The sequence below is a fragment of the Dendronephthya gigantea genome, unplaced genomic scaffold, assembly GCF_004324835.1.
Source record: "Dendronephthya gigantea isolate DGI-Jeju-01 unplaced genomic scaffold, DenGig_1.0 000012F, whole genome shotgun sequence".
In the NCBI taxonomy this organism is placed as follows: domain Eukaryota; kingdom Metazoa; phylum Cnidaria; class Anthozoa; order Malacalcyonacea; family Nephtheidae; genus Dendronephthya; species Dendronephthya gigantea.
In genome coordinates, this window is record NW_021163022.1 from 3125196 (window position 1) to 3151917 (window position 26722).

At 36.4% G+C, this 26722-nt stretch overlaps 4 protein-coding genes across 5 annotated transcripts; 3 read left to right on the plus strand and 1 right to left on the minus strand.

Annotated features, from left to right (window-relative positions):
- Nucleotides 1–155: 155 nt before the first annotated feature.
- On the minus strand, nt 156–1139 carry LOC114519055 (torsin-1A-like). Its single transcript, XM_028539108.1, has one exon. The coding sequence runs from the start codon at nt 1137–1139 to the stop codon at nt 156–158; it is 984 nt and encodes a 327-aa protein (XP_028394909.1).
- A 280-nt stretch (nt 1140–1419) lies between these two features.
- LOC114519056 (torsin-1A-interacting protein 2-like) lies at nt 1420–2397 on the plus strand. Its single transcript, XM_028539109.1, has one exon. The coding sequence runs from the start codon at nt 1420–1422 to the stop codon at nt 2395–2397; it is 978 nt and encodes a 325-aa protein (XP_028394910.1).
- A 477-nt stretch (nt 2398–2874) lies between these two features.
- LOC114519063 (ras-specific guanine nucleotide-releasing factor RalGPS1-like) lies at nt 2875–11121 on the plus strand. Its single transcript, XM_028539116.1, has 22 exons — nt 2875–3300; nt 3824–4005; nt 4967–5059; nt 5131–5181; nt 5261–5344; nt 5727–5816; nt 5967–6059; nt 6171–6238; nt 6320–6375; nt 6499–6578; nt 6665–6713; nt 6810–6903; nt 7358–7440; nt 7816–7945; nt 8020–8064; nt 8439–8554; nt 8965–9007; nt 9154–9244; nt 9446–9541; nt 10641–10746; nt 10819–10910; nt 11053–11121. The coding sequence occupies exons 2-22, from the start codon at nt 3886–3888 to the stop codon at nt 11107–11109; spliced, it is 1737 nt and encodes a 578-aa protein (XP_028394917.1). The 5' UTR covers nt 2875–3300; nt 3824–3885; the 3' UTR covers nt 11110–11121.
- A 1048-nt stretch (nt 11122–12169) lies between these two features.
- On the plus strand, nt 12170–26636 carry LOC114518940 (ribonuclease 3-like). Of its 2 annotated transcripts, none has more exons than XM_028538983.1 (37): nt 12170–12295; nt 12587–14106; nt 14545–14644; nt 15138–15241; nt 15556–15811; nt 16354–16434; nt 16561–16647; nt 16954–17112; nt 17352–17442; nt 17681–17740; nt 17965–18053; nt 18135–18215; nt 18416–18463; nt 18829–18899; nt 19052–19105; nt 19194–19239; nt 19640–19668; nt 19749–19827; nt 20432–20539; nt 20682–20820; nt 21136–21196; nt 21686–21845; nt 22214–22251; nt 22373–22437; nt 22662–22732; nt 22803–22847; nt 23540–23593; nt 23703–23806; nt 23972–24170; nt 24455–24500; nt 24577–24659; nt 24944–25041; nt 25340–25383; nt 25491–25539; nt 25829–25875; nt 26117–26219; nt 26594–26636. In XM_028538983.1, the coding sequence occupies exons 1-36, from the start codon at nt 12257–12259 to the stop codon at nt 26191–26193; spliced, it is 4482 nt and encodes a 1493-aa protein (XP_028394784.1). In that variant the 5' UTR covers nt 12170–12256; the 3' UTR covers nt 26194–26219; nt 26594–26636. The 2 variants fall into 2 exon arrangements, with proteins under 2 accessions (XP_028394784.1, XP_028394785.1); XM_028538984.1 differs by having other exon boundaries at nt 12590–14106.
- Nucleotides 26637–26722: the final 86 nt, after the last annotated feature.

Consider the following 26722-nt stretch of genomic DNA (forward strand, 5'->3'; position numbering starts at 1 on the left):
GAGATTGACATGCAGGGATGATGTGGTTTCTTGTAATGCTATTCATAATGGTGTGTATTATTTTAAAATACATAGTTTATATTATGTATGAGTACAATGGTGTCAGGTATGTTTTAGAAAATGTTCTCTTATTTCTTTGATTAAGAATTTGATTTCTAAATAACATAATAAACTTTAGTAGAGACCTGTTTACATCCTGTTGAGGAAAATATTTTGTCAGGGCTACTATACTGCAATAAATTTGCAACCTCATTAACCATTGTTTCTGTGACTTTTACATTCTTTGCTAAAAGGTCTGCCCTGATACATTCCTTGACATGTGATCTTTCTAGTGGTAAGAATGGAACAAAGAAGTCAATCGGAAAATTTTTGATTAAATTGCTATGCCATAAACCACCTTTTATATTAAATGCCCCATTATTTATAACTGGCTCCAGATCCTTAAATGTTAAATCTTCTTGTTTGTTACCCTTTCGCCAGTGGTTGATAACAAATCCGTTAATCATCTCTGCACCTGTGTTACTTAACAAAATAAATATACTCTTGCGATAGTCTACTCCATCAACCTTCTCATGGTGTTCTAAGAATGGTCGCAAGGTGTCCATCAATCCTTCAGGGACTTTATCCACTTCATGGAAGATGAACAACGTCTTTGGGCAGGCCTTCACTTTTTCGCTAATGAAATTTATTAATTTATCTTTATATTCTGGCAATCTTTCCTTGTGTGGAAAATCATGCGTTGCAATTATTTGATGCCTGTACTTGCTATTCCTTCCTAACTTGTACAGACTGTCTGCAATAATGTTGCTGACATGATTTTTACCACAACCAGTTGATCCATGAAGCGAAAGCACCAAAGCTTTTGATGGACTTTTATTTTTTATGTGGCCCTCTATTGCCTTATGTACAACCTGAATTGCAATATGTTGGCCAAAAACCTTATTATTTAGTTCAGCTTTTAGGTTTGGCAATTCTTGTGATATCCACTTGTTATTACAACATTCTTTAAAGTGGCAGAATAATGGTTTACCAACAAGACCTGCAACAACTACCAGTGTGCCACCGGCTAGTAACGGTGATGCAACAGTATAAGTAGTAAAGAAACATAGTATCATAAATATCCCTATAGCTTTTTTCATCTTGATACAAACAGTTGCATTCAGTTTCGTCTTTTGTATAGGGAGCATCAAGCAACTGGTTCCCAGAAATACAAACAACAGGTTGCTGACGGGTACAATTTCGCTCCAAATCACCCCCCTGGGAAGGACGTAATTTACTGTTTAAAGGTTCTTAAGAAGTCTATAAGACAGGGGGTGGTGTTGGTGGTGACTTGAGGTGATAAAAGTTTCACTTTAGTCGAAGTCCAAAGCCACACCAAAGCAGTACGACGACGACTATTTATACTGCGTTAGGTTTGCAATGACGGGTACGACAAAAGAGCCAAGAAAGACTGAAAAGAAAAAGGGCAGAAAAAATGCGAAGCAACCACCCGAAGACGTCGAAGACGAAAGTTCACGACCGGAGGACTCAGAAACAAAGGCAGAAAACGAACAAAAAGAAGAGGAAGAGACGTTGACAGGGCTAAATGTTGACAAAAAAAAATATCTGCACCTAGAGGGTACTGCTGACCAGACTGACGGCAAAAAAGAAACTAAAGTGGACCAAAATAATATTAGTACAATAGGTGTTGTATTAATAATTGTATTAATTGCTGTCACTGGTTTAGGTCTATTCAGTTCATCCAGTTCAAAGGATAGTGTTGCTAACAACATAGAATTAGGTCTAAGTCAGCTTGAAAATGATTACCAAAATCAACCTCAATTTAGCTATAAAAAGTTGAGAAGCAGAATGAGATCATATATCCATCATAAAACATCACCACAACCTTTCGTCTTGATGGTTGCATCAGCTGAAGACAACCAACAGACAGCTGAATGTTTTGCAAATCGGATTGCAAAACTACTCACAACAGCAGCTGTAATAATAAATGGCTCCAAATACTCAGATACTCCATCAGATGATGCAAAAGAGACTATTGATGAACTTCTCAGAGATGAATTTGGAAAAGAAAAGTTTCCAACAGCAGCCATAATTCACAACTTTGATTCAATCCCATATGGAACTACCAGTCTGTTTTATGCATATTGTGACCATGACAATCCTATGTATAAAGAAGCAGCAATTATATTTACCATCACATTACCACATAGTTATCAAATTGGCTCAAACGAGGTTGATCGTGAAGGACTTGTTGGAAGGTATTTAAAGGAGGACAGCCCATGGGTAAAAGATGAAAAATTTAGTATGGACGTCATGGGTGGACTGATTAGTCTCATCACAGACACTATTATTGTTGTCAACAAGGAGAGCAAAGAAGCCTTAGAAAGTTCATGTTAGAAAAGAGACTTTGAACCATGCACTGCATTGGTCATGTATCCATAGGAACAATCCATTATACATATATTTACATTTTGTAAGTGCACCAGGAAGCAAGCTTAGTCACCTATATAATGTTACCATCAAGAAGATTGTAAATAAAAAGCTATTGTAGTCATCAAATGAAAACACACCTTTTTCTTGTTTTTGCTTTATTGTATGGTATTTAGACTGGAAAGTTGTATGCTGCTCAGACTGAACAAATATTTCAATAAAGAATTTATACAAAAACAATTATTTTGTAGACTGGAACCCTGCTGTAACATAAGAGGCAAAAGTCCTGTTTATATAGCACCATGTCCAACAGTGAATTACCAAACCTACTATTTAAATCTGACCCTAATCGATTTCGCTATTATGTTTATGTAAATGTTGGATCAGTCAACCCTAAAATTTTCTGATATATAATTACAAAATAAAGAAAATGTCACACTAGAATTAAAACCGAAAAATGAAACGTCGCATTATAAAACAGAAAAAACACGCCACTACATAAACAAAATCGTGGATATTCGCTTCTTATCGCGTGGGAAATTTGCTTCTCTAATTGGTCGGAAAAGTATTCGGCTCATTTCCGGACATTGTCGCCTTGCAACTCGATACCACAGATACAACCCAAACAAACGTAAATTTGTATGCGATTTATTTATGCCTTTCATGGTTTTTTTCAAAGTATTGCAGTTTCCTCCTATTTTTATTAAAACGAGAAGAGAGTGATATTTACGATTCGGTGGCGTTTCACTTGGTGGTATATTTGTCATTTCTAACCGTTTAAATGTGTGGGAAACACAGCTGTGCACGCAGCACGATCTTGTGGAAGTGAAGTTAGTGAATATGGCAATAAAAGCAAAACCCATCCCAAATGTAAGTTAAAACCATTGTTAGTTGGCATTAGAAGAGTTTTTAGTATACTTTGGATTCAAAGCACTTAAATCAATGTCAAAAATATGAAGTTTACGGCATATTCTCACGCTATTTCTCAGACAATTTACACAAAATAATTAAATTTGCTTCAAGGATTTGGGATTATTATATTTTAATCATCGTTGCCCAAGCATTTGTCGATAATTTATTGTACCGCTATTCTGCTACTATACTCAAGATTAATCATTAGTTCTTTAGAATATCCGTAAAACAAAGACATTATTTGTTCATACGGGTCGTTGTGTAATGTTTTGAGTGCTTTTAACTACCACTCTCAGGCATTTCCTTCACCGGTGATGCAGGGGCTGATATATTGTTTACAAGAATAATTGCACCTATTTCCTCTTACAACAACGCAACTTAATTTTAGGAAAGCAACAGTAGAAGTATACTAATTTTTGCATATGATGGTGAGAAAAAACCTTCTCAAATATTTGGATAAGTAAATCCATGTATGTTTTAGCTGCAAGTTTAAATGTATCCAGTGAAATGCTGTACATGTGTTGAGAGTGCCACATTCTTACCATGACACTCAGTGGGAAATACAAGCAATGCGATTATCCTGGCTTAGAATCAAAAGCAAATGGAATCAGCAATTTTGGTGAAGAAGACAGCTCAAATGATGATAGCACTCATTTTCATGAGGTATGCATTGTTATGACTTGCAAAAAGATTTACATGTCATGCCTATTCTTGGTATGTCAGATGTATTGATATTAGGGTTTTCATATGTTTACGAAGCTAAATCATTTGTTCATAGATCTCAACTAAATCTAATCCTGTATAATACTAAGACTAACTCTAAACTAAATACTATATATACAGAGGAATATGGGAGTTTATAACATTGGCTACCTGTTGCAGTATAATTGAATGTCAAGTTCTATTCATAATTTGTCTGTTAGAAAAAGCTGCAAAAAATCCTACAGAATACCTCATTAAATATTGTATTGTTTGTCAATACATTTTTGCAGACTGACTAATATCAATTTCTAAATCATTAATCCTGCTTAATATGACATGTGTCATTTACACTATCATGGCCCATGTGTGTTTGAACAGTAATATCCCATCTGCTAAGATTAAAAGGAAAAAATTATTACATAGTTAAGCAGATTCACAGCGCTAAATAATTTAAATAAATACCATTCATAATATAGCAATTATGTTGCTTTTCTATATATTGGCATGACCAAATTTATATAAGGACTTGTGGCTATCATATACATAAAGAATGTACAACATAATTTTTGTTCAATATCCTAGTGGTCAGACTAATGCATTTAAACCATTACAAACTACAAGATTGGGCTAAAATTGGTGCAATCCTATTTCTCTGAAAACCTATGTGACTATCAATATAGCCTAAGGGAAGTTATGATTTGCTAAAAAATGTAGAAAATAAATTTCGGAACTGGTTAGGTAAATTGCTGAAAGTTGTTTAATAAAGTAATGAAGCAAATATTTTCTTGGATGCTAAATCATCTCCCATGGAGGGGAAATTATCTAGTTCAACATGAAGACTCAAAGGTATAATAATACCCTTATCTTTGCTTGTTATCTGGATATATGTTAATTATTTCTTTGTGCAAACATACTTACTTAGGATACAGATGGCCAAGTATATTCCTCAATTAGTGATAGAAGTTATGATGAAGTTGTATTTGACATACTCAAAGTGGATCCAGAGGATTTTGCAGTAAGTGCACTTTTAGCAAACAATTACCCTAAATAATGTTTAATTTATGCTAAATTTTGCATCATTTATAGAAACAAATAACTCTAATGGATATTCCAGTCTTCAAAGCCATCAAACCTGAGGTATGAACTTGGTCTTTGTGACAATATAAGATATTAAAATTTCATTCAAGTGCTGATGTACAAACAACATTTTTTTTAGGAGCTGTCATCATGTGGTTGGAATAAAAAGAACAAACTGGAGTTATCTCCAAATGTTGTGGCAATGACTAAAAGATTTAATCATGTATGTTGTTTGCTTTGAGTTACAACTAGACATGTAATATAATCTTTGTGCCATCATAATTCAATTGTTGCTACTCTGGTTAAATTCAATGCAATCTGATAATTGTAATGGATTACAAACTGATTGCCATATGTACAATTACATGCTTCAGCATTACCATCATTATAACTAGTACTGTTATCGACATCACAGTATTCTCTGTGACATTATTAATATAAAATCTTTTTACCATATATTAATCTTCACCGCTCTCATCTCAATAACGAGTATGTCATTTTTTTATTGCAATGCCATGCAAATTATAATCATAATGCTATAATACTAATATAATTTTATATTAGTATTAAAATATTGTAATACTAATAAAATGTATTCATTACAGGTGAGTTTTTGGGCTGTCAGAGAGATTCTAAAGGCTACGTTAACAAAGACACGAGCAGATGTTTTGTCATTGTTCATAAGAGTGGCAAAGGTAATTTATTTCTATTCCCATCTTGAAATTAGGCATGTAGTTTCAAGCTACCCTAATTAGTGTCTAAACACCTGCTTTCAATCTAGGGAAATTTAATCCTGATTGATTTTAACCACATGCATTAAACAAAATGAAATAACTGTGTTCTAGAAACTATTGGACATGAATAATTTTCACTCTTCAAAAGCAATTCTCTCTGGTCTTCAAAGTGAACCTGTGTACCGACTAGAACAGACATGGATGGTATGTTTTAAAATAATGTTTACCCATTAGGTAACACATATATAGAAATACTGGATTAAAATAGAAATAAACTTAAAGTGAAGTTCACACTATAGTACATTTCTCTTTCAGATGGTCAACAGAAAAGACAAGCTCACTTTTGATAAATTAGACAATGTCTTTTCCGTTACAGAAAACAAGTATGTTTGCATGCAGCAATCCAGTTTTTTCAGAATATCATCACAAAAGCATGAGACTAAAGTAGTAAATGCTCTTTTTAGGCTAAAACTCCGTACACTTTTAGAGGAAGCAAAATTACCATGCATACCATATCTAGGTATGTATTGCAAACATATCTCTTGCTTCATATATACATTTTGTGACTCAGATTAGGAAACCAGAGGCAATTTGTACATATCAAACTGAAAGACAAATTGATGCATATGTATTTTTTCATTAGGTATCTACCTGACAGACCTTACCTACCTTGACACAGTCCATCCTTCAACTGGTGGTCTTGATAAAGATAGAGATCAGAAGGTTAAATTTCCTTTGGCATACCAAATAGCTTTACTTTATTGTTTTATCACATCAGCTTCTAAAATTTTTTTTTTACACACCTGTAGATGAATAATGTAATACGAGTTATAGCAGAGTTTCAAATGTCTGATTATGGTAAATAAATACTGTGTAGTTTTAATCTTACTGATTATCTTTTTCGTTAATTTAACAATTAATTGTTATGAAATTGTTTTAAACCATTTATTGCAGATGATTTGGAAGAAGTCCCATACATCATGAACTACTTGAATTCAGTCAACTATATTGATGAATTTCAAAAATTTATGGAAGACAGAAACTATAAGTATGATGATATTAGCTTCATATAACTGGTCCATGCTTATCATCTTTTAATTATATTTAGTAATAGTAACAAAATTTGCAGGTTTGAATAGTTTATTATTGAGTTCAGTATACTTCAACTACCCATACAGTCCACAACTGATCTGCTTGCATACACTGTATGTAAATCTTAGTTTAGGTTCTTCCTGTGCTTTGTCCATACTGTGACATCTTAAAGGCCCATTTACACTATGCGATTTGTCGTATACGATTCGTACCCTGGCGTATGTGAACGTTTGAACACACGTACAAACATAACACTTTAAATTCCACCCAGAACAATATGAATGAAGACTGTGGCATAGGCCCTCTTTTGCATCCATCAGAATAATAATTGCATGCAACTTATCGTGTAGTTTAAATAGGCCTTAATACGTCCCCGGTGGTGCAATTGACTGATTTCTTTTATTTTTTAGAACTTCATTGGAAAGAGAACCCCCAAAAGGTTCCAAATCAAGTTTACTTAGTCATTCCAACCCAAAAGAAAAATATCTACGAAGTATTGACCTCATATTTGTTATCAGTATATCACCTGAGTTTTTAAAATGTTTGCGCAATCATAAAAACATTGTTTACATGGGACTGTAAAAAGAGAAGAATACGTAGTTACAGTTTCTAGATACCAAACTTACCTGTCAGAAACGCGGTTTAACTTATTACTTTATAGTTTCATATTAGTGTAATCTGATATTGGGTAAAACAACGGCTGTTTCATTGCCCTGAGAAGGATTTGAACTTCGGGTTTTTAGACCCAGTGTACTTTAACAGGCAACATCTTACCATAGCCAAGAGAGTGCACGTTTAGGTTTAGTCAAATCAGTTCAAATCAAGGCAGGAGTTTGTAAGAATTAATGATTATATATATATATTTTAGTTGGATCTGATGTTATTTCCATAAGAGCACCATTATCAGCAACAGTTTCAAGAAAAGCATCACACGTTCCTGAAACATCCACTGCAAAAATCCAACCAGGACATCGGAAGTCCGCAAGTCTAGGTGTAAAGTATGTGCTCAATATAACATGCTTCATAATACTCAAATTTTAATCACAAAAGATTTTCTTTTATTTCTTTCAAGTATATTCTCATCCACTCATCTTTCTTCGTCAATGAACTGCCTGAGGTAAGCAAAGTTTAAGCTAGTCAAATATTGTTAGTCTTCTACTAAGGGCCGGTAACATGGAGGAGTTATCCCGGCTAGACGAGGTGAAAACTGCATATAATGAAAGACTAATCAGGCTAGGCCTTTGATGTGATGTACTTTTTGGGACATGTCGCAGCTCTCGGAAGCTTTCGTCCAATTGGATAATGCTTTCTATGCTTTCTAAAGAACGAAGCTATGCTATTGGTTGAAACAGAAATGTATTGTAAAGTTCAGCCAATGAAAATCATTCTTGCGAGGAGCTGCGACACTACCCCACTTTTTACCTCGCCTAGCCGGGATAACTCGCTCCATATAAACAGGCCCTAAATGTACGGTCATCATTTTTCGTGCAGTCATCATTCAAACGAAGATCCATTTTCTGACACAACGTGTGATACATCATCAGAGGTCTCACCAAGAACTCATCCCATTGATGGCAGCATACTGGACTGGAGTTGTTCCTCCTCAGGTAGGATAAACTAAGAACTCGAGTCACATCCAGTGAACTCAAATGCAACTATCATTTTCGCTCGAGCTTTGGCAAAGGTTAAAATTAGCTCCAGGGGGGTTATAATTACGTCCAAGAACATCTACACCTGCCGACCATCGATCGTTTTCAGCCTAGTCCCAAGGCCTCATTGCGCGTGTTTTATATTTCCATGACGTCACCGAATGAAACACGCGCGAGAGTTCCCGCCTCGCTGCGTGTTAGGCTGGATCGTCTTGTCGACTGAGGCATGGGAGTCAATCTTGTTTGCATGCCAAGTTTTATTTTCTTGCGTTAATTAGACGCTATGTACTTTAAGTCGCAGATCTTTTTCCGGGCTCATAGCAACATCGTTTTCTTTATTTATTTTCTTTCTACATTATTTTTGTTAGAAAGCACAGATATAAGTATTCAGTCCGATCACAGTAAAACCAGGTACTTCATCCTTTTTAATCTCATTTTTGTTGAACGTTCTATTATCTCCATTGACAATTTCGACATTTGTTTATTCTTGTGTGATAAACACTATATAGTCCTGTAAGCCATTGTTTAACTGAAGTCCTCACTCTCTTTACCAACAGCGAGGAGGCGAATTTGGTCGACAATTTACAGTTCAGTTGGGAGGACTGTTTAAAGAGAAAAGCACAAGTCAAAAAAGGAAAAAGACCTCCGGTAGGCAAAAAATATCTTCAATAATAGATTTCAAGCCTATGAACTACCTTGCACATACATGCACTCTCTTGAGATTGGCATCGAGCTTTTCGTCACAATTGGATGAACTTTTATTTAAGTCCTTAATTCAAGAAGAACCTCGACTCACCGAGAAAAGAAATGTCCGGGGGAAATTCACACTTCCGTTATTTATCTGTTTAGTTTTCATCATGGAGGCGGTACTGGGTCGGCCTTTCTGGGAATTATCTGTTTTTCTTTCGTGCACGACATAAGTTATCAGGAAACGATAGAAAAGGGGTAAGAAACTTTACTAAGAATACTACAGTAACAGTTTAATCGTAGTTTTATATAGCTTACTAGTAAGGTAAGAAAACGTGAAAAACCAGACACAGTACTAAAATGCGGTGCCCGCAATGCTTGCCTAGAAATAAAACGTCCGCTCATTTCTAACGACATCACCAACTTACATTCTCCTGTCGGCCGCAGCCTGGTTGGTTGGTACATTAAGGTCAAAATTGCGCCGTTTTAAAATCTTCAGAAATAAAGTATTTAGGCTAAAAATACTATCTAAAAATACTATCAAAACGAATAAACTGGTGTAGAGCCGGAAACTAGAAAAGCAACGATACAGAAGTCAAGGATTAAGCGTACTGCATTTTTATTTTGTTTAATAATTTTGAGCGGTTTGTCATAAAGTTCGCTTATTGAAACTATACTTTAAAACCTTCGAAATAGAATATATTTGGCTCAAAGTACTATAAAATAAATCGTAATGTAAGACCGATCCACTTATTTAAGGACGAAAATTAAAAGAGAAAACCAACGATATGAAAGATATCAAAGACTAAACTTACTATTACTAGTAAAGTATAGCATAGTAATTTTGAGCGATTTGTCAACAATTCAATTTCGTTTGTCTTTCAAACGTCATAAATCGCTGCGAATACTCTTATTTAGTAATATATTCAGACCTGTAAGTATAATATCTAATATCTTACACTGAATCGAATGGTGGCATTTTTGTCCTTCTTGGGTGCATAAAAGCAGAGATGCACGCAATTATCAGAGTTTGAGATTGAAATTGAAAAAAGAACGTTCCCTTAAAAAAGGAATTTGGCAAACGTACAACAAGATTAATAGTAATAATTAGGAAAAAATACCAAGCATTCTAAGCATGTGCAAGGAATTTTTACTAGGCGATTAAGGAAACGTATTGATGCGAACAAACAAACTCACAGGCAGAATATAATGCGGTGCCAAACTTGGCGCGGGCACCGCAATCACTATCCAGTATCCGGCTTCCTATACAGCTGCAGCCTCGCACCCAGGCTCCCCCATTTGAGCATGGCCTATTGACCCATTCCTGACACTTTTGTATTTACCTATTCTCCTCTAGTTTAAGCAAGCTCCTCATGGTAAACCGTTCCTGTTAAGTGATTGGAAAATATCATTATTTCGTGATAATGTTCGCTTTTTCTTTCAACTGGAGGACGAAAATAACGGTAGGTGAAGGTGTCATTAGGACATTTATAAAGATGGATATTATTGTTCTAATATAATTTTTATTTTTTCAGGTTACGTGTATAGGTTTTATTCGCAAACAGATATTAGCACTAAGACGTGGTACGGCTTACTCAAAGATGTTATCGATCACGATCTTCAAAAGGTGTTTATTAAATATTTCTTTGTGTTTCCCGGTTCTATTTCCCCCTTAATGTTTCCCGGTTCTATTTCCCCCTTAATGTTTCCCGGTTCTATTTCCCCCTTATTTTCTTATATCTAGGTTTATTAACATTCTGTTCTTTTAGACACCACAAAATCTCATCTCTTTCGACGAAAACGAATCGGAAGACACGAGACTATAGCACGCAATGTTCCAAAACATACAGATACTGATACAGCGAATACAGTTAAGGTTGTTATCACAATGGACAAATGTACAATTGAAGCGTTATGATGAGAATAATAATTTCTATTCCATCCTTTCACGCCCATATTGTATATTTACCTAGTGCTTTTTATCATTTCACAATTATACAGGCTGAATTCGTATTCTAAACTAAATAGTTAAATAACGCTTTAAAAAAGTAGTTGGTCGGGTCTCGCAGTCTTGTAGTCTACAACCTTAAATGAATTAGCTGTATTATATATTATATTTATATAGTGCAGCACGCTTATTTGTGCTGAAAGAGATTATATATATATATGTTGGGATCAAAGACATCGTATTGTAAATCAGAGCGCAAATTTTGTATTTATATTACTTTAACCATGTTATGTTGAAATTATCTCGCGGTATAATTTTTTTGCAGAATCATATACATATAATGTGTATAAATCATTTGTATAATTTTGGGCAAACTGATGAATAACTATGGCATAAACCCAATGCATAATCCACGTAATGGCTCAACTACCAATGGATGTCTTACCCATAAATATTGAACAGACTATTTGAACTCGGATGGATCGAAGTTACTGATCTACTAAAAAGTATATGAATTGTATTCTATGATATATAATTCGATCAGTTCAACGCTTTTCTGCAAAGGTTATCTGGAGCTGCACATGAAACATAGTATGCGCTTGTTTTGCAAATGGTTTTGCAACATCCTGTATGTTCTTGGCGCCAGTGCCACTCTTCTTGATTGAGTTGATTCAAATACCTCTCATCTCCGCCAAAGCTTTTTATAGCGGAGATCTGAACTGATATCACCGCGTAAAACGATAGTGTTATGACAGTATTTATCGCAGTAGATTTCCACTATATTATCGCAGTAGATTTCCACTATGAAAACCCTGTGGTGGAGGCGGTGGAGACGATTGATGCAACAACCATCGACAACCAGTTCGCTTCACTGCTATCAAGTATCAACATGTTCGCTCATTGAGAATCTGATGGACTGGCACTAGTGAACACGCAAGATGGCGGAAAATGTGAAAAATTTCCGATTGTCGTCTGCAGTTTATTTCAAACGTTTTCAGTCAAATTTGGGTAAAAATAAATAAACTATGCATCCTGCAAAGACATATTTATCAGACGATGCCAAGGTATGAAAATCGCGATGACCAGTGTGACATTTTAGCTGAAAAAGTAATTAAATTTCGCGTGCACACGAAAAAACCTCAAAAAGTAGTAACGCTTTTTGGCGTTTGTATCTCCGTGTGTACATATCCTGTATGCTGTATGTAGAGTATTAAGTTTCGTTGTGTCTGATGATGACTCTGTAGTAATGTAAAAAAATACACATGTTGTATATGTTCTCAGCTTTCCATTTTAAAACTTCAATTTTATTTTTATACTGCCCATAATAACCAAGGTGCCATGATTTTACCATCCAGCAGATAAATGAACACCAGATGCAAGGCAAACTTCCGTTTTCAGGAAATGTCAACCGACCAACGTTTACTACAGTTCCGGAGAACAAGCCTTTGTTGCCATCTGTTTGCCATCCAAATTCAACATTATATACAACTCCAACAGATCTTACTATATCTAGACCTTATCTATCCAATGTTGCTGGTTATAATCCCTTAAACCACTCTAATACTCCACCAATACCACCATTTGTACTCCCTCGTGGTTATGATAGTTTAAACAATCATAATGTCTCTTATAACCCATTACCACCTTATGAAATAGCTACACAGAACAGAGTGCTGCCATTTCCAAGAAACAATGCACCCTGTTTAGTGCCACTTAGACACAGTTCTGAAGTATATAAACATGGCCAAATACCAGCTCCAACCATGATACCAGCTCATGGCCTTGCCACCAACACGAATTTGGCACCTTTGAGCCTGAGAAATTCGAATGAATCAAGACGTTTTGAGGGTGTTGCAAAATCACATGTAGAGCAAAGTTTACCGACCCAAGGTAGTTTTGATGTGATGGGCATGAATCCTCAATATGATGTTTATGATATACCTGACATAGTGAGAGGTCAGGGTTACAATCCAACTATACCTTACCCTGGGTTTCAGAGTGATTCACCAAGTCAACTTCATGCAATTAGGAAACCATCATATGCTAAGAATGAAATGATGGAACGCTCATCAGATCTTGCCAATAAAGATTGGCCATCAACTTTGAACAGAAATGTCCCATTTTTTGGGGACTGTAGTCTTCAACCAAGAAATTCCAGTGGAGGTAGTTTTGAAGGTGAAAAAGCAGTTGTGGTTACAAACAGGGAACCAATTACAGGCAAAGATTATGTACTAGATACTGGATATCCTGTGAATAATGAATCATATGCAAACAAAGGCTCTATTGCTGGAAGCTCATATTTATCTGAGGATAATGAGCCATATTTGCATTCAGAAAGGATGGAGGAAAGGTATTCACCTAGCTATGAAACAGACAACACAATGTACGACAGGGTGGCCAGCTATGATATGGTTGAAAAGGACATTTCCAGAAGATCATATTCTGCAGATAGGAGCTCTTGTGAGGATATTCAACGTTACTCACAGTTAAAAACACGGAGTTTTGACGCTCGGGGAAGGCTAAAAGAGAGAAGCACGTCTACACAGGGTTACTCAAGGAGGTCATCAAGAGATAGAAACAGAAGTCGTTCTCCTGCTGAAAGACACAGATATTCCTCGTCACGAAAAAGTGTTGAAAGGACAGAACGAGAAAGAGAGCGACAAGACAGAAGAGAACGACGCCGGGTGTCCCCTGAAAGAAAACGAGACAGCTCTCGGGATAAAGAAACAAGAAGTGATACATCGCTTCGTCAAAGAAGCGAATCATTAGATAGGACCAGAAGCAAGATATCTGACAATAAATTGACAGAGGTGAAAGAAGAGAAGAGGACAGTTTCTTCGCCCAAAAGACCAAACGTTAATGATAAAGATACTAGGTACGTATATAGAGCACACAAAACGTCATCGGCGATTATTTATTATGTATTTTTGGTGACATTAGAAAATCATAGTTTCCCATTTTGTTATGTATTTATTATCAACGTTCCATGATCTATCATTACTAAAGGTCTGTTCACACGATCCAATTTTGTTGCATCCAGTTCACTTCTGATGGATGTTTTATAGTCTGTTGTCTTGTAATGTATACGAGCAGCAAATCCACTGAAGCCAATTCACTACAGCTTCATCAATAACTGACTATATTCCATACGTCAGAAGTGAATTGGATCCAATAAAATTGGATCGTGTGAAGAGACCTTAATCATCTCTGAATCAGCCCGACAAAGCCTGTCTGTAAACGAGCCTCCATGTATTATATACATTTATGAAATATTATAACCAGGCATGCAGTGATGTAATTATATAATTTTTAGGCGTGCTCTCAAATGTTTTGTGCTACCAGAGCCAAACATAGAACGGAAATTTGTTTACGAACAATCTTCAAGATATTATCAAGCAAGTTCATCCTCTCAGGTTTGTACGCGTTTAGCACAAAAATACACTTTGTCAAGGACCTGGGTCACCTGACTGGTCCGGATTTTCTGGCCAAGGCTTGGCTGGAGTCCGCTTACAAAAACGTTTCAAGCTAGGCCTAGGTTAAAGCTAGATCACTCTTTTGTTATAATCCTTAGCTGTTCTTCGCAACGTCCTGTTCTTTTGCTTTTCTCACTGTTTTTTAATTCCATCTCTGTTTGAATGATGCCATTCAACCAACATCAGTGACTATGTTTTATTGTCTTTTCAATAACGCTATTGTCTATTGCCTAGTTTGCCTGGTTTGCCTAGTAGCTCCCGCTGTAAGCCAAGGGCAAAACAATGAAATGTAGCGAAGTGTGTGATAAAAGCATCGACATTTTAGCGGGATAATGAACGATTCAGCTCGGGTATTAGGGCTTCCTCGCTTTTATATAAACATGCTTTTAGATTCGTTTTCTTACAGAAGACAATATATTACTTTGCTTGCTAGAAGTCAACAAGTTCTGCAACCGAGAAAGTCGCGAAGTTGCACACGGAGTTTAAGGAGATGCTTTCAAAATCCCAGAACGTCGAGGATTGTCCAGCTACCACGAGGTATAGTATAGCAACGTAACGTTTTCGAGCGTTTTCACGTTCGTTTTCATACCAAAACGGTTTTAAACACCGTCAATTTACAATAAAAGTTGAAGCTAAGCATATTTTCCCTTGAATCGTGTCGACAGGGCATCCAAACAATAAAATGGATAAAAACGATCTTCAAAACGCCCGGAAACGACGCTCGTGTGCACTAGTCTTAGTAAGGCTTCACGGGTGTACATCATTTAATAGTTCTGCTTAGTTTTAACTTCTTTTCAATACCTTTCATCACGTTGCCGCGGATTGATAGTGATTTTCTCATTTCAATATAGTGAAATGACTGCGTTAGACCCAGTGCAAAACCCAGAGGAAGACAGCCAGTATGTCTCCGAACTACTGAACAAAAAAGATGATGACGACAGCAGCGAAAGTGAGGTAGACCTAGAGGGTTATGACGTTATTGATGAGTATGATAGTGATGAGGAGAGTGAGGACGATGGCACGCCTCTACCAACAAAGATCAGGTTCAAGAATCAAGAATATCCACGAAAGCTGCATCCGGAAATGTGGTTCAATGTCGAGGGGGAGGTACGTTTGAAGCAATATTCCTGTTTTCTCTTCAACAGACCCTTTCGATAATTACGTCACAACATTATCGTTTTTAATTTAGAATCACCTTAATTGAGAGGGATTTCAAATTTTGCTCTCACAAGCTATGTGGAAAGATGCAAAACATCCTTCTATAACACATGCATGAAAAATAATTTTTCATGTGGAAATAAGTCGTAACACTAAAACGAGGCTACCAGGCCACGGCGGGCAGCCTTGTTCTTGTGTTTAGGCTTATTTTCACACTTGTTTGTCAAAGTTAAAAATTATTTTTCATGCATGTGTTGAAGAAGGATGCTTTGTATCTTTCCATGGCTTTTAAAATAAAACTTGAAATCCCTCTCAGTTAAGGTGGTTCTAAATTAAGAACGATAATGTTGTGACGTAATTATCGAAAGGGTCTATCTAATAGAAATAATAGATATTATAGATGTTTATTATTATGGAAATAATCGATGTCTATTATTTGTATGGTCTATCTGGATTCGGAGACGGTGAAATTTTTGCTCTGCTTTCCTTAGTTGAACCACGGCAAAGAATGTCTCTGCAGTTTGAAAGATAAAAATAAATGGATCGTTCACAATGTCTATCCAAATGAACAGGTTTGTGTATTTCCATTCTTTTATAACTTCTGGTTGGCCGTTGAACTTAACGATGGCCGAAGTTTAATAACTAGCGTGAACGTGCCTTAATCAGTCAGTCGCCTGAATATGTGAAATTTATTTCAGTTGCCAAGACCATGTGAAGCCATGGGTAACAACGGATTGCAGCTCTATCACTACTGGGTCACTGTCTTTCCTCATCCAAACTTCATGGTGAGTACTGGACCAAAATGTTCAAGGTTACTACCTCTGAGGTGTGTATAATAATTCCCGGAGGAACAGCTTGCACCAAAAAAGGGCGACTTGTAACTTGTAAGGGCCAGTGAACTCAAAGGAAAATTTAAATTACCTGACACCATGAAAAAAATAGGGTAAACCTAAAAGCGACTACAATATCAAGTTGTCACGGAACCTCGATCAACATAACCTGCACATTTTGGTGTATGGATCGAAGCTGTGGTTAGTCATTTGGTGTTTAGTACATGTGTATAAAGTAAAATTGAATATTTGTTTTAACAGACAGAAAATCCTACAAAAATCGAGTGCAATGGCCGGACATACACTTTCGAAGGATTTTCACTTCTCTCTCATTCTCCGCTTGGTGCTGTACCAAGATGTTTTCTTACACGATTCAACTTCAAATACGAAGTTTTCTTCATACAAGAACCAATACCTACAGTTAGTACACTTGTATTTATTAGTTAAATATCTTAAGCCGCAAAATCTACATTTTAGGCGCTATCGATTTCCCCATGCAGTAATTATATTAGGTTGAAAAGAAGCGTCGTTGGTTTCTATATTATAAAGCTCAGTTTAAAGTGCATAATCATTTATAAAGCTGTCCGGTGGAGACGATGTGTTGATTGGTTCTAGAAAGAACTTGAAAATTTGATTGAGTTATGTGTTTTACTTTTTAGAATTTCTGTATCAGGGATCTTGATCTATTTTCGAACTTCTTATTCAAGGATATTTTGGAGATGCATGATTGGAAAATTGAAATGGACAAAGGTAAAAGTCACAATGAGTAGAGTAAAACAACAAAGGAACCAGCTGAAGAAGCTAGAAACACAAACAACATCTCGTATATAAATGTAAATGCTTAACATATACTGGTTTTATTTATGTTTTTTGTGACATCACTGTATATGCAGGTTATGGAAAATGCATGTACATGATATATGAAGAATCACTAGAGTTCTTGTGCAAAGTGGTATTTCACATTGCTCGCTTTCCTCTCCTTCTACAGAAAGTGAAGAGCATTGTAGTTTATTCCATTTCTTACCAAGATTTACAAACAGAACTGGCAGTACGTATTTTTTATCTTGAATGGTGGTTGTACAATTGACGTATTGATTGATTGCCCTTCACGTGCCTTTTACCATAAATTGTTGCGTCGTTTTTATTGTTATATTTGTATGATAACACAAACGACATTGCACGAAACACTCGTTGGTAACACTCGTTGACTTTCCTACACTGTGGACATCAAACATCTGAAGCCGTCATTATAAGCCTCTTAATATTATTTAGCTTCCGATGGATGTGAGAAATATGAGCTCCTCTCGATGAGAAAAGTGTTTGAATACCTGAAAATGAGCTTTGAACCTTTGATTTCAGAGGTAGGTTGGAGTGTTGAGTGTCATTTAGCACTCTGGAGTTGTTTTGCGCTAATACAGGTAATGGTTTCGTATTTTTTCTAGAAAACCTTAGCGAGTGAAGGAGAATCTTGGAAGGATTTTGTTTCTTCCTGCGTCAATTCTGTGGTAACCAGACCCGGCTGGGTAGGAATGTTTTCTTATCACGTATTCTATTTACAGATAGTAATATTTTGATAAAACCACTATTGCTTTTGTCGGATGTACATCCCCGGGAAATGTATCTCTTTAATATCCCTGGAAATGTAATATGCCTTCATGTAATACCTCTATTTTGTTGTATTACTACGAACAACAGTCTCAGTGATTGTTGGGGTATCTTTCAGAAACCAAGTTCAATAAGAATTGATGATCTTGAACGTAGCCAGGATAAGGTAATGATATTGGATGCAACGCCTGCAAAAAAATCCGAAGAACATAAATGTTATTTACCCTAGTAAGAAATTTTAGCGATGTTTCAGTAGAATGTTTGGGGGGTACTTGGTGATTCAATGGTATACAAAGATACTATTGATAGCTTTTAAGTGAACGAGTGGGGTCTGTGGGGATTACAAAAATTTTTTTTATTTAACAATTTATAATTATGGTCTAGATGAGGTCATGTAATGTCATGCTTTTGCCACGCAAATTAAATGGCAATTCAAACAACTACTCTACTTTCCTCTATAACAACACAACCTACTTCTTTCACTCCACTAATATAACAGACCACTCCCCCTGACGTTTCGTCTTTTGGTAGGACAATCCTAATCCTATCATTATTCATCATGGTATCCGACCTGTGCAACTCAGCTTTTCTGGGGATCCAAAGTAAGTCGAAGTCTTTCCATCCACTACTTACCCCATTATGCCTATCAGTTTATAGATCATAATAATCCTGTGTCAAGCTTTAATCTTTTAGCCCCAGCTCTCGCTGTTTATTTGTTTGAAATTTTCATGAGAAAATGTCTTCGTGATTCAAGGTGTCAAAAATTAATGAAGAGTTACCTAAAGATGAGAATTTTAATCATGAACAAGTAAGTCTGCTGGAGAATGACCATGCGCATTCATATATCTCTTGTGTTAATGCAGGAGCTTACATCACATATGATTCTATCGCTTTAGACCAGACGCCACACAGAAAGAACGACTTCAACTTAAAAAAATGAAGGTAAAGAATAAATTCATTACACCAGCAAAGATAGCGTCAACTGTTTAAATATTAGTAGCTTTAGATTTGCTAAGATACGGAACTCTGGACAAATCAATTTTTTCGGGAAATAAATGCTGCTCCGGTATTTTTATCTCCCTTTCTTTTACATATCACATCTTAATGGTTTCTTGTCTCGTTTTACATCGTAATCACGTTTCATACTATTATATGTTTTTATATGAGTCAGCTTTATATTTCCCCATCCATATCTTATTAATTTTCGTGCACTCCGTGTTTCACTGTCATCATGGTGCTGTGTCTCCATGCAAGTTTGCTTGGGGTGCCCTTGCTTTCTTGCCCCCCCCCCCCTCCCGGGTAGCATGTAAACATACAAGACAATTTCATATGCGTTTTTTAGTTGACCCTGGATAACATGAGGATGAAGGAGTAAGTGAAACAATAATTTACTTTCATATATCTTAGTTTCGTTTTTGATTGAAATTCTCTTCGTATACATTCTCCTCTAGTTCACTTCGTCGCAATTGCTGTGTTCGTGTAAGTTCAACTGGCATGATGAGAACAGGACTGAACTCCGATATTACCCAGGTAATTAGAGTGTGAGTTCTGGACACGCACTATAGCACACACTCGTGCGTTAAGTGTGACTGAGAAATCATATATTCCTGCTGTCAGTAGGATTCCTGATAGAAGTCAAATTCTCTATCGCGTGGATTCTTCTCTTGATGTATGCTATTAAGTAAATTTAACAGAGCAGGTTAGTTTACTTCGCCCAGCTTATACATTTGCGTATATAATTCACACAATAGCATACGCTAGAATCCTAGAAAGACCAAATCGCCGATGAAAATGGCCCGTGTAGCCGCGGTTTAAGAGAGCTAGTATTGGCAGAGAATTATTAGCACGAGTGTCGTTTTACGAGCCTTCGTTTTCTACAAAATAGCATAGAAGGTTACGAAGAAATGAACAATTATGATGATATAAAGTAAATCACAGGCCACGATAACTGTCTTCTTTCACTGTATTTTCATTCAATACTCTGATTCACACATAACCACGAAATTTCCCAGAGTAGTGTATATGACTTGACGTGTAATTGCGGAATGATTCAATAGAGATGAGTTCTTTGTCCATTTGAAAAAGAAAAAAGAAAACAAATGTCAGAATAGTAATTATGTCCGCTATTTTCTAGCACGCTTTATTGTTACCCGTGCTTGTTCATCATGTGAGATATCATCTGAGTCTACAATCCTTTGACGAGAAGATTGGATATGTGTTTAAGGATAGAGCTCTTCTGCAGGTCTGTTGTATAAATACATGTATTTATGTGAATGGTATTGAAACCGCTGTGGTTACTACAGTATATAGTACATGTCATTCTTACTCCTGTCAGCTGGGTTTGATATTTCATACCACGGTTTCATGATCTATATCATCCATAGCTTGCTTTGACTCATCCGTCGTACGTGATGAACTATGGGACTAATCCTGATCACGCGCGTAACACGTTATCAAACTGTGGAGTGAAACAACCTCGTTATGGTGATAGAAGGAATCGCTTAAATCAAAGCAGAAAGAAAGGTATAATGATAGATATTAATGGATATCATGATATAACCCCAATTTATGTCTGTTACCACCGACTACCCTAGCTACCCTTGTCCTAACCTAATCCCTAACTGTTGTTGTTAACTTAATCCTAACAACCTGATCCCCAACTGAATCATTGCCGAAACCTAACCTCTGAAATTAATCCCTAATTGTATCGTTAACCTAATCCTAATCTTTATTTACGTAATCCCCAAATGCTGCTACCTAGTATCACATTCACTCTAACTGTGATCGTGGTATAATTTAATCTTTATCCTTGAACCTTGTATCTAACATTTCTCTTAGGCATTGTTCGGCTCATTGATATCATGGCAAAACTTGAAGATCTAGATGGCAGTCATTCTTTGTAAGTTATGATTTGTGGTATCGTGTTTATACATGCAGCTTTATATCTTCAACCGTTACTAAATTGTAACTAAAATTAGGTAGTTACAGCATCAATATTGCATCAATAACAGAGGAAGGAGCATATTTCAATATTAAAGTTCAAGTATATTAAAGACCGTAAAAGCGCTTAAATTGAAAATAATTGAATAGTGTAGAATACGTATATATATGAATATGTCCCCACTTTGTAAAATAAAGTTACCGATATTTGGTAATACTAGTTTTAGAACGTTTTATACACAGCATAACGAGGCTTATATGGCGCCATGTTGAATACTCCAAATTAGTTATTCGCAAACGAGTTTAGGGAGAGTGACAGCCATACCCATAAGTAATTTCTACAAGAGCTAATCAGACCCAAGTCTCGGTGATCAAAAGCATCGTTATTAATCTTAATGCCGACAGCGCCTGGGTGTTACGTATTATGGTATTTTTGTTTCTCGTTTAGTATCCAACATAACGAACGACTAGAGTTTCTCGGTGACGCCATTTTAGAATTTGTCGCAACGTGTCATCTTTATTTTCTGTTTCCTGATATGGCCGAGGGAGGACTGGTAACCCACAGATCTTCACTGGTGCAAAACAAGCATCTTGCTCATGTTGCCAAGGTAACCACTAGCGAACCATGCAGCTGCCGCATATGTCTTTTCCGGTGGTTTGCAATTGCTGCCATCTTCGTTGATTTACCAAAACATGTTCGTGAAGCCATCATTTTCTCTATCGTTAGTCACTATTTTCCAAATCTTAAAGACAACGGAATCAACTCTGTTTGTCTTTCTGAAAAGCAGAACTAAACGTTTTAGAATCAACCCGAATGGTGCCAGTTGTTGGGTTTTATTAAAAACATTTTAATCCGTGATATGACTGGGTCTGATACGCTGGGACGGTTTTTGGAGAATAATTGAGGCCTAACCCACAAAAACAAACCCAATAAAACCTACCAATTTATCTTTTCTTTGTTTCTCTATCCTTTTAGAAAATTGGATTGGATGATTTTATGCAGTTTTCTCATGGGTAATATGTAACATCCACATCTGCTGTTTGCTTTAACATCATATTTACCTTTGATGCACCCCGAGAGCATCAAACTTTCAAACTCTTGAATCTTTCGCTTTTCAAATTTTGTAATTTTTAGGCCAGATCTTTGTCATCAAGAAGACATGGAACATGCAATGGCAAATTGTTTGGAAGCTATACTGGGTAAAAGAAGTAGATCTTTCGTAGAAAAACAATGTTTTTCGTGTTTGTTAAACCATCATGTGTGTACGAGTCACACCTATGGCTCGATGGAGATTTTTTGATATTTAATATCAGTCGAATTTTATGCACACGACACAAACCGCATTCTAACGTGTGGTATTGGGACACCCACCATGCACATAAAGTTCATGCAGCCAGTTACAAAACCGTGATTTTCTTCGTAGGAGCTATATATCTGGATTCGGATGTAAACACTGTGCAAAAAGTATTCTGTAAACTTGCATTTGAAGAAAGTGTAAGTAATTTTGGCTTGTTTCTGTCTATTTTGCCAACTAGGATTCATTGAATGCTTCTTTTGTCTGTAGGAACTACGTAAGCTGTGGTGTTCACTCCCCCGACACCCACTGCAAGTGAGTAACCACATCTCGTAGATTTATGTCCATATAATTCTAGGTTCCAACACAGTTATTAGAATATACATGGTTTGGAGACTAGATGGAAGTACAATACAACTCATTATCTATGTTATTGTCCAGGTTTATGCAAAAAATGGTTCCTTATCCGTCACATGTCTATTGTATTTTTGCCCAACTAACCAATAGCAATGGCTTGGCTTAGCTCCTCAACCATGACTTGAACAACATGTTAATTCAAACCTTACTATTGGTTTATTTGTTCAAAATACAATAGACACGTGACGAATAAGGAACAATTTTTTGCATAAATGTTCTCCGACATAGATAATGAGTTCTATCGTAGTTTTATGTAGTCTCTAAACCATGTATATTCTATTAACTGTGGTTCCAACCAATTGCCAATCCATCTCAGTGTTCATAGCCAGCGAGATATTACTTATTCTGTGCAATTTATTATTCTGTAAGATTGCAAAACTTTGCAAAACGTTGCAAAAAATGATAAGCAATATACCAAAGAGATGAATTTAGTTCTTCGGATATCACTCTCGTCCAGTGGCCTGAATAGCATTCGGGCTATTTGACAGATCAAGGCATATCTCCACCCATCCATCTCTCCTTGCCTAGCTACTTCGAGAAGGCAAAATATCGTTAATTCATTGAACTCTTATGCCACTGTACTTTTCCAGGAACAACAACCAGACGGAGACCGTCAATTTATTTCATCTTCAGATATGCTAAAGGTTAGGATAACGACTGCATGGATTACAACTGTGCGCAGTCAATTTTTGTACGTAGTTGAGAGTGTTTCTACACGTAGCGGCCATGTTTTACTGTATTCATCTTCATTAGAGGCTCGTGAAACTGGAAGAAGCTATTGGCATGCAGTTCAAGCATATTCGGTTGTTGGCAAGAGCCTTCACTCACCCGCAAGTTGGTTACAATCATCTCACTCTGTAAGTTTATAATAGTCATACCATCTCACTGATCAACATTCTCTCAAAAGTTACACGTTTTACCAACCCTCTTTCAAATGTTACTTACCATTGCCCTTACCCATTTACGCCAGGATTTAACCAATGTCTTTTTGGCATTTTAATGAAATGGTCCATTTGTTTCAGAGGAAACAACCAAAGAATGGAATTGCTCGGCGACTCTCTGGTTCAATGGGTGGTCACGGCTTATCTATATCGACACTTTCCTAAACATCACGAAGGTCATCTAACTTTGTTAAGAAGTTCGTTGGTAAACCGTACAATCCAGGCTCAAATCGCCGGTGAGATTGGTTTGGATCAGTATGTCCACTTTGGAGTTGGACCGGTAAGCTACGAGTTAACACTGGATGGACCTCTTCTTATGCTAATAATGTTATTGTCCAAGAAATAAAACCAAAAGAGGTCTGGCTGAAATCCCATGCACATGCATGCAACTTGTTTAATAATCCAATACGATTATAGTTGTCTGTCATTGCGATCAACGTATTTTTTCAATCAAAGTGTCCCTTTAATTTACCTTTCTTTGTGGGATCTCACTCAAAAATTTTAACCCGAGTATATTTTCATCCAATTCTCAAACATTCTTACTAAAGGTCTGCCTGATTTCAGGGTGTACAAAAGATACGACAAAAACATATGTCGGACTTGTTTGAAGGTTTGTTGAAATTAAGTTAAAATTACGTTTTCCGGCAGACTTGAAGAAGATCATCTATGAATTGATGTATTTGTAGCTTTCCTAGCCGCATTGTTCGTCGATAAAGGAATTGAACCAGTTGAAGTTTTTTGTAAAGTGTGCCTCTTTCCAAGACTTCGGGTAATATTGCTTAGTAACATACATGACAAAACGACCGTTATTAATCTAACTAACTATATAATGCATATATAAGAGTCACTTCAATTTCTGCTGCCTAGGTATTAAACACCCTATAAATGGAATACTACTATCTTTAAAACTTAGGGACATCGTAACATGGATCTGTTGTTTTCCCTTCATAAGACATGCACTCTTATTGACATTTTTATTGCTTTTATTGCTATCATTATTCGGGGAAGGATGGAACCCCGTGGAAAATCGTGCTAAATATTTTTGAATTTTAGAACGTAATTGTAAATCAGGAGTGGATGGATTTCAAATCTCAACTTCAAAGTTGTTGTTTGACCCAGTCACAATTCTCTCACAATGTTCCTATTTATAAGTAAGTACTGGTTTAAGTAGGGATACTTTACCAAACTCTATGACTTAAATACGGATACTATACCACACCCTATGATTTAAATACGGATACTATACCACACCCTATGATTTAAATACGGATACTATACCATACCCTATGGTTTAAATACGGATACTATACCATACTTTATGACTTTCGCATTTTCTATATGCTGTTTATAGGTGTCTATTTAGTCCGTGGATGTTTTTTGCTATACCCTCGATAAACCCCAAGTCTATACAAAAGCAAGTTATTACATATAACATCATTTATGTTTCAGAGTTTTGAAAGATGTTGGCTCCCCGAATATGAAGCTATACACAGGTTGGTGTAATTTAGCATGCATCTTCAACTACAACTTCATGCATCTTCTACTACAACTCTAACTCCAATGCAATGTGACGTGAATTAACAACTTTGTCATTTCGTAGTTGGAGTGTATTTCAATGGTAAAAGACTGGGAACTGGCTTTGGTGATAGGTAGGATGTGATCATAAATGTTTATTTCACCAGGGACATGTCGCAGCTCTCGGAGGTTTTCGTCCAATTGGATAATGCGTTTCTATACTCTCTAAAGAACGAAGCTATGCCATTGGTTGAAACAGAAATGTATCGTAAAGTTCAGCCAATGAAAATCGTTCTTGCGAGGAGCTGCGACACTACCCTTTCACGAGACTATCTATCTGCTAGCTGGTTATCTGTGCATGAATAAACTCCGTACATACAATGAAAAAAACAATTATATCACCGGGCTATCATTGTCTTCTAGTATTCGTGAAGCTGAAATGAATGCAGCTCAAAATGCTCTTGCTACTAGTAAGTTTCACCATTCATTATACTGGTTAATATTTTTAGGTTTTTTTATAATATGTATTCAGTTCCTCCGGTTTCCGGGAATAAGTGGTCGCACCCCGTAATCGTTCCCACCTTCCTCTGCCCCCTCTCCCACGCCCTTCTCCCACTACGCCCCACGCCCATATACTCTAACCTCCTTGACCCGGATCTAGGGTCACTCCCCGACAATCCACAACTCTGCTAATATTTTTGCAACTATTAGATTACTTCCCGGAATTCGCTCGTCAAAAACGCGTCCTTCGCAGAAAACACAACCATCGAACAAAGAGAGCGAAGTAAATTTTGCTGCATGCCGTACGCAAACGGTACGTTTTTTCTACACTTCTAACCTCATCACATTGTCGCGTATTATTGGTTTTACCCATACATGGCAGACTGTACAAACCTCTAATCACTTTCGTAATACTTATACATTCCGAAATTGAATTGTTGATTTGTTGTTTACCTTTAAACCACCTTTATATTGTTCAAAAAATCTATCCGATAGTAGAGAATTTTTACACGAAATACTGCAACGAAATTTATATCAACCTCGAACTAGTCCTGATCGGGCTAAATCAAGTTACTAAGTTTCAGCAACAAGTTTTTTAACTAAAGATGAACTATTGTTTGAGTTTTTTGGCAACTGCTCCTGGTTTGGTCATAAAGGTTGAATATAATTATTTTTATTTTATTGTAGTTGTGTGATTGATGAATTTATTGAAGAAAAAATTTAAACTGATGTTTTCATTAAATTTAATGGAAAGTATCATCAATTATTTATAAAATATGCTACAAATATAGAAATGTATGTAAATGATCCAAAATG